This window comes from Salvia splendens, chromosome 13 (assembly GCF_004379255.2).
Source record: "Salvia splendens isolate huo1 chromosome 13, SspV2, whole genome shotgun sequence".
NCBI lineage: Eukaryota > Viridiplantae > Streptophyta > Magnoliopsida > Lamiales > Lamiaceae > Salvia > Salvia splendens.
This window is the reverse complement of record NC_056044.1, coordinates 29,590,960-29,604,621: the sequence shown is the minus strand read 5'-3', so window position 1 is coordinate 29,604,621 and position 13,662 is coordinate 29,590,960. Positions and strand designations below refer to the sequence as shown.

The following is a 13,662-nucleotide window of genomic DNA, read 5'->3' as shown; positions in this document are numbered from 1 at the left end:
TAATTTATAAAGTAATAATTATTATATTATTATATAATTATAATTATATTTAATTATTTAATAAATTATTATTATTATGATAATAAAAATTAAATATAAATATTAATAATATAATTATGATAATTTGAATTATAGTTATTTATTATCCTGAAATTAAGTATGCTTTATACTTTTAAATTAATTTTAAAACATTGTAATAAATAATAATAATAATGATGATGATGATGATGATGACGACGACGACGATGGTGATGATGATGATGATGATGATAATAATAATAATAATAATAAAACTATACTATATTGTATTAAATATGTAAGAATCCTAAAACTGAGAAAAAGAATAGCTAAGAAAAGTTAGGATTCAGAATCCTGGAAAGTTGTACTAACTTTCCTTGTTTCAAGATTTTGATTACTTTCCCAATTTGATTAAAAACGGAAACAAACAGAGGAATTTAAAATTTAAGGAATCAGATTACTTTTCCAGACAGAATCCTGACAACCAAACATGCCCATAAAGTTTTGATGATTGATTGCAAGTGTTTTAATAGTAGTATAATATTTATATAGAGAGCATTCTGGAATCAAATAATTAAAGATTGAGTTAAGAATCGAGGAAAGAATCAACAAGAGATCAAGCACTCAAGAAAGAAAAGATCAAGAATTAGATAAATTGATTTATATACCAAACTGTTTAATCAGTTGTATAAATGTAATTAAAGAAAATTATTGAAGTCTAATAGTACAATTAATCAATATTAATATCATGTGCAAATTGTCAAAAAAATCATAATGTTGGATCACATTCCGGCCTGCTGCATAAATTTTTCCATTATTTTTTTAAACAATTAACGGCATGTTCACAATTCTCCCAATGCGAAACTTTTGGTGAAATTAAATCTGATATAACACTATTATATGTGAATGTCACCGACGGTTAGTTAAACAATATTGCTATTCATAAAAAATGACTTCTTTTTGTTGAAAATAACAATAATATCTCACATGCAAATGACCTGATTTTTTCATCGTAGTATTATTATGAATAAATTCAAAAACTGCATGATTTTTCTTGTTGATTTTTACAATCGCGGCAAACTAAAATTTTAATATTTTTTGGATTTCAATTATGTTGTCTTTATCAATTATGTTGTCTTTAGACCATTCTATTTGCACCAAACTCAAACCCATTTTTAAATATGTATATCTCACAAAAAGTAGTTTTACTCCAAACATATACATTAAAATCAAATTTCACACCATTTTTGAGTATACATCTCACAAAATTTTTGCATTCGCGTCATATTTAGTATTGTTCCATAGAAAAACTCAAAAAATTGTTTTAGATTTAATGTATGACTGAAGAAATTTTTTATATCAAAACTCATTTTTGGTGTATGATTGGAGATTCTAACTTCAATCAGGATGACAAGAGAGCCAGAAATTTTTGTCCATTGAAATGAAGGGCTTATGAATTATAATCACATAGTAGCACTAGCAATGTTTAGAACATAAATGATTGTTAATTGTTGTGCCCTCCACGTTTGATGGAAATTTTGGTAGTATAATATTCCATTTTCAACATATGTGATTATATATAATATTTGATGCTTACACGCAGATTGTCGTGTATCTATATCTATTCAAATAGTTCCATCATCTTTTTGTTTGCTTCACTATTGAAATTGTTGTTTCTGCTGAAACAATCATTTATCTTTTGACTGTATAGAAACTATGACCACATCACTAGAATGGAAAATCTCTTGGGATCTTTGCTGTTGCTCCAGTATTTGAAAATTCAAAATATATACTCCATGTAGCCGCATTTCATACACAATCATCTATTGCCCAACCATTTAACACTAGCAAAAGTAAGCTAGATTAAATACGTGTACGGAATATATATCATTGCATTAAAAGATTTTGAGATCAACATTAATTATTTAAAGTAATATATAAATATTAACTTTCAATAAAAAAAAACTCAAATGTGAGAGGAAACTATTTTTTGTTGAAAATCAAGATTTCTCATTGTAGCTAATCAGATATTAAAAAATTAATAGCGATGCTTGTACTAATTGAAATATTACCACTATTTAAAATAAATTAATTGTATTTTAAAAAATATTTGACACTTTTTTAATATTAGTAAACTATCATGAATCATAGTTTAAAGAAATAGAAAAGGAAGAGAGTGTATCGGCATGTAAGCTACACTAATGCCTGAAAATGGGTCTGATCGGAATATGCTAGAAATTTATTTTAATTATTATGTGTGAAAAAATAAATATTATTATTTCTAATTACAATATTTTGAAAAAATAAGTAAGTTATTGGCTATATACATTCGTTATCGTTGGGCCTGAATGAAATAATATGAGTTTTGAATGAGAAGCCCAAGACAGAAAAAGCCCTTTTAAATTCTACATCACATTTACCGTTTTACGCATCTCTCTGTTTCCTTCTCCTTCACAAATTACTCTCGCCGGCGACGCCTCTGCCTCTTCCTGTATTCGCCCTCCATCACTACTTCTCCATCCTACATGAAGAATATTTAAAAGCTTGAAGCTCCACACCCATTGCGAAACATTGGTAAGAATATTTTATGTACCTTATTCCTCTTGTATGCTAACATTGAATTGAATTGAATTGAAATACTAAAGCAGGTGAAAATTTTTCTTGAATTGAGCTAGCGAAGGGGGGCGATAGTTTATGACTTGAATTGGGGGGGGGGGGGGGGGGGGGGTACTTCATAGTAATTGGCTTTATGTAATGCTCAGATTTGTCTGGTAGAATTGTTTTGAATTTATGACTAGAATTGGGGGTATTTCTATTTCATAGTGATTTGCTACCTCTCCAAATATTATGAGCTCGAATTGGGATTGGATTATGTGATGCTCAAACTTGTCTGCAAGAGTTCCAACTGTCACTTCTCCAAATATTCATGATTGTAAAATTGTGCAAGAGTTCATGACTCAGCCAGTCTTTTTTTTTTCTTCTCACCGGATAAAAGACACGGCAACGCGGTTCTATGACGCTGAGAGAAGAATCGGCTCGTAAAAGACACGGCAACATAAATGCCAAAACTATGTGCAAGATCGACCATCTGAAAGAACTAGCATTGTGGGCGGCCGAGGCCTCTGTTCCTTCCCTCGCCGCTTTCTTCGCGGAGCGCCTCTCTGCCACCAACGAAGCACTGGGTGTTCGCGGCGACCCTTCTTTATTTGTCTGTGAAAGGTTAATCCTTTAGTGGTTTATTACTATGTTATAGCGTTGTTTGCAAAATTTATGTTGTTAATGGTTGGTATTATGTCTGTTTGGTTGATTAATATGCATTTAGGGGCATTTAACTTTTAAGGATTAGCTTAATAACTTTTTTAATTTGAACTAATTTTGCTTATTCATATGCCATTGAAAGGGTAGAATTGGATAAAATCACTGGTTATTCACATCTTCTCGTTGAAAGGCTAGCATTAGAGAAATCAAGCATTTAGTTGAGATACTTGTGTTTCTAACTTGAGTGACTTATTTAATGCTTCAAATGGGAGCCTAACTGGGGTTGTAAAGATTGAGCATGAAATACTCTATGGCACTTCTTGGGGTGATGGAATGGAATGGAATGAAATTACAATTCTTTACATTTCCTTTGCATTTTCATTCCATTCCATCCTTCATTCCTTCATACTAAGCAAGTGAATAGAATGGAAGTAGGAATCACATTCCATTCCATTATACCCCTAATAAGTTGAGAGTGGTGAGCAGATTTGAAGACAGCAATAAATCTAGTTAAAACAGCTCCAACTTTCTATAATTTGAGTTCCATAATTTGCTATAGTAAGTTATTAACTTGGTTATGCTCATTCGACTTGTGACTTTCCTGTGTTTCTACTTGATAGATCCTTGTGTTTTTTTGGATAATATAATATGGATAACTGGTTGACTATTCAAGTATGCTATTTCTTTTTAAGTTTCAGAGGTGTTCATCTTTCTCCTACTTCTTCTCTTAGATTGTTTCTGTATACATTTGAAATCAACTGATGAGGTTTCGAATGCTTTGTTGTTCAACAGATGTGAATCTATTCTCCAATCCGGTAACAATTGTAGTGTTCGGATAGAGAAGAACAAGTCGTCAAAAGGGAGGCATGGGCGATTAAGATCAAAGGCTACGGTACAGAACAATATTGTTTACAGATGTCACTTCTGTTCTCATCAAAATACGATGAGAGGAACACCAAATGGCTATGTCAAAGAGATATGTCCGCCAAAGCCTAAACCAGCACAGGGCTTAAAGAAAGTGTGGGAGAACCACCCTAGCTCGGGAAATGCTACAACTACTGTCGAGTGCAGTGCTTTGTTGCCTTTAGATGGACAGGATCTTGTAGGAAGCTCTCTGGCCACTCCACTGTCGAAAAGCGGTCTTTCTTTATTGGATTCAAAGCGGAGGAAAAGAAATAGACCTGGTGCAAAGAAAGCCGATGAACCTCAAATCAGCCTGGCTGCAGCAGATACGGAGACGAGCACTCAAGCTTCGAGTAAGAGAAGGAAGAGGACGTGGACGAGTCTGAAGGAGATTGCTGAGAACAGTGGCCAATATGTTGGCAAGAAATTCACAAACTCATCTGTACCATTCTCTATTTAAGATTGCACAATGTGAGAGTTGTAGTCGACTGTAAAATATAGTTAACGAATTAAATATTTATTAGGATAAATTAAATGAATTATAGTTAACTGTAAGAATAATACTCGAAGTAATAAAATAATAAACACCTAATGCATATATGTATATTTCATAGGGGAATACACTACTGTAATGTATCAAATGAATACAGTAAAGAAACTAGTCCATATGAATACAGTAAAGAAACGAGTCATAATTATGTATTGTCACAATGAATTTTAGAAATGCTATATTATAAATCAATATCCGCGCAATGCATGTGGAAAACGAAATTCATATTAGTGAATTGGGTACATACAGAAAATAAAATATTAAGTCTCACCTATTATTCTCTATCTTATTTATTATATAATCATTTAATCAACTAATACAATTTTCTTAAATTCAGAGTCGAAAAAAATGCATCATGTAACAGATGAAATATATCAGGTACTCCCTCAATTACAATTTACAATTAAAGTAAGAATGAACTACATAGATGACTTGACTTGCATGTCAAACATTCGTAATCCCTGAAAAAAATATCACCGAAGGTCCATGAACTTTATACTTTACACAATTCAAAGAAATTTTGCTTTTTTGAAACTTTTTCAGACCATTATAACATTTTAAAAACTTTTTATTAATCTCTTCTTTTTATTTTTATTTTTATTTTTATTTTTATTTTTATTTTTATTTTTATTTTTATTTTTATTTTTATTTTTATCTTTCGCATTTTATTGCAAATTTTTTCGTATTTAGGTTTTCAGTATGCCTAATGGAATTGCTAGTAATTCAATAGGCTTAATGGGTTTATGAGTTTATCAACAATTTGATTAAGTGGAAAATAAAAAGTGTAATATTTTGAGGTAGAACAGAAAGGAGAGGGAGGGGGAAGGGAAGAGAAGGAGAATGGGAGATGGAAATAATCACAGTATGTGGGGTCATCTACCGATGCTGGTGAGAGCTAGCTCCAAGGAATCGGTGGAATACATACTCCAAGCTCTCTGGCGCACCCGACTCACCGGTCTCGACGCCACCGACCGCCGAATCTTCCGCGATATTCTTCAACTCTCCAACGACTCGGACCTCGACCCCGTCAGTAATCCCCTATTCTACATTTTTCGCCTTGCCAATTTCCTCATTAATTTCCACTATATGCCTTGAATGCTCAATCCCAAACGTGTATATATATGCCTACCAACTACAAAGTGACGCTGTTCGTTTTTTATAAGACGAATTTGATGCTAGGGCAGTAGAAGAGCTGGTTTATAGTTGTTGCTTCTGAATTGAAATAATAGGGGATTGGTTTCGGGCGGGGGAATAGCTAGTGTTATCGTCATTGCTACACCATTGTTGAGATTGAATGACGGTCCAATTCAAAGGGAAAATACCAGTCCTAGCCTGATTCGGTAAGTTTAATTATAGTAATGCTAGGCGCTGGTGCACGTTGTAGAGGGGGAAGGAGAAATATTAGAAATATTGAATATGCTTTATTATGAGAAACACATGTGTTTTCTAGAATGGTTGTGCAAATAGTGTTGTTGTAGGTATGCAAGAAAAAACTCGCTGCTACGACTCATATACCTCTCGTTAACATGAAGATGCTATGCTGTCGCTTTGTCATTGGATTTTATTGGGACTCATGTGTTCATTTTAAGTTCTTTATAACTTAGCTTAATGGAGTGCCTTTAGACTCTGTATACTGCTTGATTGAGCCATTTGAGACTTCTTCTAGTGTAAGTGTCATCATCTGATGAGCTATTCGACAACATAGCATTTGAATGGCATTGGACATCACGATCAGAACTGTTTCAAATATAATTTTAGTGGGTAGCTTAGCAGACTAGGCCTCCTTTTGGATTATTCCAGATTGATTACTTCTATTGTGTGGTGGCTTTGAAAAGGTGGTGCCTTTTTTTGGTGTAAGGGTTTCTCTGTGGAAAAGGGTAAATGTTACTCCTAGTAATTATGGCTTGCAAGATAACAGATATGATGGCTAGTTGAACAAATTTTGAGTCCTTGGAAATTATTATCTAAAATTTTGCTTTAATTCTTTCTTCCCACATCACTTAAATCAATCCTCTAATACCCAGAAATTCTAGTGTTTCATTGGTTTCATGGGTGAGAATTCTGAATTCCAATAATTGTTTGCCTCGAATTGGTGTGTGTGTTCTGTAGGAGTGTCTGGAGGCTCAGGAGGTATACTTTCTTAACTTCCCTTCTGTGAGGTCTCTCTGCTTCTGGAGCTCACTGAGATGGATCTTGTATGGTATCCCCCAGTTTTAGCTTGGACCTTTTAATGATTGATGTAGGGAAGTTCTTGGGAGGCAGAGGTAATGGTTTGTAAATGGCATGTTTCCCATTTCATCTAGTGTGTGGCTTCAAGGAAAGTGAAAAGTATTTGAGGATAAAGATGTTGCTAGGATAGAGTTAAGTTTGGGTGTCTTTAAGGCTGCAAAGGCATAAAGATTTCAGGCATATATGTGAATTGTGGATTGATGTCAAGCATCAAGCGTGGGGTGTCTTTCTTGTGTATAGTTATGATTGGATATCTTGCCCACTCATTGTAGACATTTTGATTGTGAAATAGTAAATTGTATTTTCTCTTATCCAAAAACTAAAATAAAAATAAGTTGATGGATATTGTGTTACTGCAGCTATTAGTGTGTCTACGAGTATTGATCCGGAGGTGTGTTTATGACAATGTTAATAAAGACGAGATTCATAAATTGTTCCCTGCTGAAGTTCTGCCCGAACTGCAAAGACTATTGACACTTCTACTGCAAAAATTCCAAAGGGAGTGGCAACAGGATATTTCAAAAGACCAGGTGAGAATTCTTGCATTCATAGTAAAACTAGAGAGAGTGAAGTGCAAATTACATAAGCGAAATGCTCATATGTGACCAACATTCCTTTCATTCGGTTAGGTCATCTTGCCCCGGCTAAAGTCAATGACCTGGAACATGGCAAATCAAAGTGGGGAACAAACAGGGCCTGCTGCAGTTATGAACTTGCAGGTATGATTTTGCTTGCATATGAGATGAACTGCTGATTCTTGCAACATCATTCTGAAGTCCTACTATGCTTTTTCCAGCTTCACAGTGATGCTCAACCAGGTATGGGTGAACGAGACGTTAAATTCCTATTGGCGAAAGACACTATGGAAATGATGTTGAAGTCCATGTACAGTATACGAGACGAGCTATCTGAACCTGTAAGTGCAATTGCATTTTTTTTCCGGTTTATATTCGTGTCCAATGTACTATCATCCCTCAAACCTGGCTTCTCATGTCAGGACGAAACACCAGAATGACACTTAGTCCAGGATTAACGTGGTTCAGCTCTAATAGCAGTCATTAGAAAGGTAAATGTAGTTAGTTCTTCTATCTGTTTCAGATTATCCCGATTCCAGCATATCTAGTATTGCCAATCCAGGCTCTTCCCTTCATATTGGCTTCTTCTGCATACCCTTTTGTTTTTTTTTATAAGTTTGTATTGTTAGGTCGTTGACTACATCGTTGAGTTACGTTGACACAATGAAAAATCCGAACATCGGTCTTCAGAAAGCTGTTTATTTGTCCATCTACTTGTTTCTACTGCTTGATCATCGAGACTATATCATTTCAATCATCATGATCATATCATTTCAATCATCTTGATCATATCATTTCATCTACTTGTTGATCCTATTATTTCTATAATGTATTAATGATGTGATACTACCACACACCTCACCTAACTAAAATTATTTTTCCGAGTTTATCATATTCATACAGAATAGTAGCCACATCACACACATCATAATCCACGTGGCATTATTTAATTTTTTCTATTCAAGGCATGTTTTGAGCAAATTTGTACTCTTATCAATAGGGATGATACTCAATCTCCAATTCAAAGTTAAACAATCCTAATTATAATTAGGTTTAAAAGTTCTGCCAACTAACTTCCCTTATAATCATAAATTGATAGTCAACTATCACAATAATATCAAATGATGCCACACAACAACCAGATAATATTATGAAATAATAGGATCAACACTACATAATTTTCATATCGTCATGTTTATGCTTGCTCAAAATTCCATTTAGTGGTACGTCAGTTTCTTCTTCTTTGACTGTCATAAATATATTTAGTATACATACGTGCAGGGGAGTATTTGAAAATAAAACCATGTTATTTTCAGAAAAGTAAAATAAAATATATTAATAAAATGATTTAACATGCCCACAAGAATAGAAACTAGTAAAAATTAAAAATATTGGTGACTTCATTATGCACTAAGAGCATTTACAATGGGGGCTGATCAAATGAGGTGTTGATTGGCTCCCCCATCAGCCCTCCATTGCGGCGGAGGGGCCGATGATTGGCCAACACAAATCCCCCCCCCCCCCCCCCCCCAATGGCCGTTGTATCGGCCAAAGCCGATCGATAGGGGCTTTGATCAGCCCTCCATTGTGGAGATACGGCCGATCATAGTATTTTTTAAAATCTATTTTTAACTCTCTATATATACCTCCATATCCCATTACTTTCATTCATCCCTCTTCTCATTCTACACTTCCTCTCTCTATCATAGTTTTTATCTGTGTTTTTTTCTAGGCTTTAAATCTGTTTTTTTTTTGTTATTTTCTGTATTTTTTTGAAATGATGTTTTTTTAGGGTTTTGATCAGCCCTCCATTATGGAGATACGGCCGATCATAGTATTTTTTAAAATCTATTTTTAACTCTCTATATATACCTCCATATCCCATTACTTTCATTCATCCCTCGTCTCATTCTACACTTCCTCTCTCTATCATAGTTTTTATCTGTTTTTTTTCTAGATTTTAAATCTGTTTTTTTTTTGTTATTTTCTGTATTTTTTTGAAATGATGTTTTTTTAATGAAATATGTTTTCTATAATTTATTTGTCATGAATTTATTCGTGTTCACCATTTTATTGCATTTTAGTTGAGTGAAACAATTGAAATTAAATATACAAATATTAATGATATAGAAATGAAATGGAAAATAGGATAGGCCTTTGATAGGGCATTCCATTGCAAGGAGATAGACCTTAGGAAAATGTGGAATAAAATGATGATGTGAAAATAAAAAAAAAACAGAAGGGATTGCCCTTCCACAATTAATGCTCTAATCACTCTTTTTATGTATAAATTTATGCTCCGTCATTGCATACGCGATAATTAATGATTAGGTTCCAATTATATGGTGTGAAACTGTGATTATTCCTTTAATTTTAACTCATGAGGTTTGAAAATAAGTCCAAGTAGTGTATTGTAAGATTAAAATATTCATTCAAATCGGTATCTTCAGAAACAAAATGGATTGAAAATAAATCGTAGTCAGTTCTGCTGAAAAGTCAGCTACAAAAACTAAAAATTATAATAATGCATAACACGAGTTTACAAACACATAGATTGAATACTTAGGTATATAATAGAAATGTAGCATATGATTGTGTCAAGATTTATGTCCAAATATATAAATGTGAAACTGAATTAAATTCGTTGAAAAGTCATCGCCGCTCATGCAAATTAAATAATTAATTAATGTTTTTTTTTACAGTTTTTAGAAAAGAAAATTAACTTTCATACATTCGATCGTCAAACATTTCATAGTCCAAAATACTTATCTTGCATAAAAATAAATTTGTTTTTTTATTCGATTGACTCGCCAATATTAGTATTTATTCCTTCACTAAAAATTCATTTTTTTTTCTTTAATGCCTAACAATAATTAATTTACTTTTCCATTCTACTATTTTTAGTAAATTTAGATAGTACTAATAGTATATGAACAAAAGAAAAGGAAAAGGAAATAAGATCATAATCAAATTATTTTAGGCAAGGGAACCTAATGAGATCAGTCGAGAACCTAGTTCTAAAATAATAAAGAATCAACACGAATTTGATTCCATTAATTTTAAATTCCAAAAAGAAACTTTAATAAATTTCAATTTCAATTTCAATTTCAATTTCAATTTCAATTTCAATTAAGTCAATTCCCCAAACAAGGCACCTTCTCACCTTCCTAATAACTCCCAATAAAAGGGACTCCATTTCCCCCCAATTTCTGTGCCCTTCCTCGATCAATTTCACCTAGTGACACACACTCAATTCGGAAGCACTGAAGCAGATGGCGGCGGCAATCGGAGGCGAGGACAAGGTACTGGCCACCGCGCAGCGGATCGTGCAGTCGCTCGGCAACACTTCCGACACCGACGATATGCTTCTGATCTTCTCCGCCTTCGACAACCGCCTCTCTACTCTCTCCTCCTTCGTCGAGAATCCTTCCGCCGCCGCCGGCGAAGAGTCCTCCGCCACCCCTTCCCGATTCGACGATGCTGAGCGGATCATTTTGAGCCACGCCGATTCGTCCTCGTTTCCCGACAACTACTTGGATGCGGTCGATGAGATCATACAGTTAACCGAGGAGTTGAACCTGGGCTCTTCCGACGCCAGCGAGGAGGTGATGGAACGTGCTGAGAACGCGCTGCAGCTCGCGATGACGCGGCTGGAGGACGAGTTCCGCCACGTGCTGATCCGGAACACCGTCCCCCTTGACACCGACCGCGTCCACCGCTCAACGCTGTCTTCATCCGCCGCTGCAATCGCGATTGCTGCGACGGAGTTTTTCAATGGTGATGCGAGTGAGAGCCTTGAAGATGTCAGCAGCGGGCGTTATAGCAATCATAGCCATGGTAGGGGTGTGAGCTTTGGAGGAGACGATATGTCCCTTGAATTGATTCACCCCGATGCTTTGACTGAACTGGAAGTGATTGCTGATAGGATGATCCGATCTGGGTATGAGAAGGAATGCTGTCAGGTCTATTGTAGTGTTCGGCGTGATGCTCTAGAGGATTGTATGTCTATTCTTGGAGTAGAGAAATTGAGCATCGAGGAGGTTCAGAAGATTGATTGGAAATCGTTGGATGATAAGATGAAGAAATGGATTCTGGCAGTGAAAATAGTTGTTCGAGGTCTTTTATCGAGTGAAAAGCATTTATGCGAGCAGATTTTTGATGGGTCTGATTTGATTAAGGAAGTTTGTTTTCTAGAGACTGCGAAAGGTTGTGTGATGCAGCTATTGAATTTTGGTGAGGCGGTTGCGATTGGAAGGAGGTCCGTGGAGAAATTGTTTAGGTTTCTTGATATGTATGAAGCATTGGCCCAGGTTCTACCCAATTTGCAGGCATTATTTATGGATGAAGATGCAGGTGATATGGTGTGCAAGGAGGCTCAGGGTGTGTTGGATGGACTAGGAGAAGCTGCTATTGCGACTTTTGTGGAGTTTGAGAATGCAGTTCAGGGGGAAGCTTCAAGGAAGCCCATCCAGAATGCTGAGATTCATCCTCTTGCTCGATATGTAATGAACTATGCAAAGTTGCTTGGGGATTATCGTAATACTCTGAACTTATTATTGAAGAATTTGGAGGCTGAGACGGGTGAGTCAGATAGGGGGAATTCTAATAATTCAGAGTTGGAAAGCATGCCCCCTTTTGCCCGCCGGTTGTCTGCCTTGATGATGTCTTTGGAATCGAATATTGAGGAGAAGTCAAAGGTGTATGAGGATGTTGCAATGCAATACATATTCTTGATGAACAACAAACTTTACATTGTGCAAAAGGTGAAGGACTCAGAGCTGAGAAATCTTTTGGGTGATAATTGGATTAGGAAGCGGCGGGGATTGATCAGACAGCATGCCACACAGTACCTCAGAGCATCATGGACCAAGGTCTTATCTTGTTTGAAGGATGAAGGGATTGGTGGGGGCTCGAGTAATGCATCAAAGGTTGCTTTGAAGGAGAGGTTCAAGAATTTCAATGCTTGTTTTGAAGAAATCTATAGGGTTCAAACATCTTGGAAAGTCCCTGATCTTCAGCTTCGTGAAGAACTTAGGATATCCATTTCGGAAAAAGTGATTCCGGCTTATCGCTCATTCATGGGAAGGTTTGGGAGTCACCTGGAGAGTGGAAGGCATACGGGAAAATACATCAAATATAATCCAGAGGATTTAGCGAATTATTTATTGGATTTATTTGAAGGAACGCCCCTTATCATCCACCATATGAGAAGAAAAAGTACATAAAACACAGGACTGTGGTTATAGGTATGGTTTCTGGCTTCTTCAAGAAGTAATGCAACTTTGACTTTCCGCTTGGGGTTGTAATCTTCCCATAGGTTGGATGTACTGAACACAATTTTTTGTGAAATATCCACTTCCTTCTAAATGTAGTGTAATAATTTGTACATTTACCTTGTCCTCTGTGTGGAACTAAATATGTCTTGTACTTATTTTGTGAAAACACATTTAGAGTTGGACTACATGATATTTGGGTATGACTTGTTCATTTTCGGCCATCTTTTTAGTGTGTGAATATTGATGTTCACTTAACTCTCAGTCCCACTCTCAGGTTTGTTCATGCTGGATCATGGGACTGTCCTGGAATTACTAATTTGTGTGTTTCTTTCTATGTTAAGATGTAGAGAGAGTCCAGACACTGTTTAGCAACCTGTGTCGTGTGTTCTTCAAATTCTCTGCTTCATTTTCTTATTTCTGTCTACTAATTGCTGGTGGTCTGGGCATGGGAACTAGTATATTGACTGCTCCGTCTTAGGAAAAGGTCAACTTGAATTATGATGAAAAAGTATCTATGACATTTTAAGACATCAATATGCTCAATTCCTTGGATAATTAGATTTGCATCATCTGCCTTTACTACTAAAGTATGCAGTATGAACTCAGAAATTAGATCTTGATTAGCTGATTTGATCATTGTTCCTTAATATATAATAGGAAGGGCTATTGTTTTAGAATTTTCTACTATAGGATTCTAGTTCCTGATTTGTAATTAGTCTTTGTGGTTGGATTTTAAGATATGCTACCAGCTATCTCTGCAAAGACTGCATATTACTTGCACACTCCTAATTTATGTCTAAACTTTAGGATTAGTGGGGGTAAAGGAATGAGTATGGATGTGATGGTAGTGGGG

At 35.4% G+C, this 13,662-nt stretch overlaps 3 protein-coding genes across 3 annotated transcripts; all 3 read left to right on the top strand.

The window, feature by feature from the left end:
* The first annotated feature begins 2,441 nt into the window (after positions 1-2,441).
* LOC121760127 lies at positions 2,442-4,728 on the top strand. The gene is made up of 3 exons (XM_042155741.1): positions 2,442-2,592; positions 3,014-3,237; positions 4,069-4,728. Exons 2-3 carry the CDS (start codon positions 3,032-3,034, stop codon positions 4,637-4,639), a joined length of 777 nt encoding a protein of 258 aa, XP_042011675.1. The 5' UTR covers positions 2,442-2,592; positions 3,014-3,031; the 3' UTR covers positions 4,640-4,728.
* Positions 4,729-5,494: 766 nt separating this feature from the next.
* LOC121760271 lies at positions 5,495-8,226 on the top strand. Its single transcript, XM_042155919.1, has 5 exons — positions 5,495-5,755; positions 7,318-7,488; positions 7,588-7,677; positions 7,755-7,874; positions 7,956-8,226. The coding sequence occupies exons 1-5, from the start codon at positions 5,570-5,572 to the stop codon at positions 7,971-7,973; spliced, it is 585 nt and encodes a 194-aa protein (XP_042011853.1). The 5' UTR covers positions 5,495-5,569; the 3' UTR covers positions 7,974-8,226.
* Positions 8,227-10,685: 2,459 nt separating this feature from the next.
* Positions 10,686-13,030, top strand: LOC121762061 (exocyst complex component EXO70B1-like). The gene has a single exon (XM_042157819.1). It carries the CDS (start codon positions 10,806-10,808, stop codon positions 12,756-12,758), a length of 1,953 nt encoding a protein of 650 aa, XP_042013753.1. The 5' UTR covers positions 10,686-10,805; the 3' UTR covers positions 12,759-13,030.
* Positions 13,031-13,662: the final 632 nt, after the last annotated feature.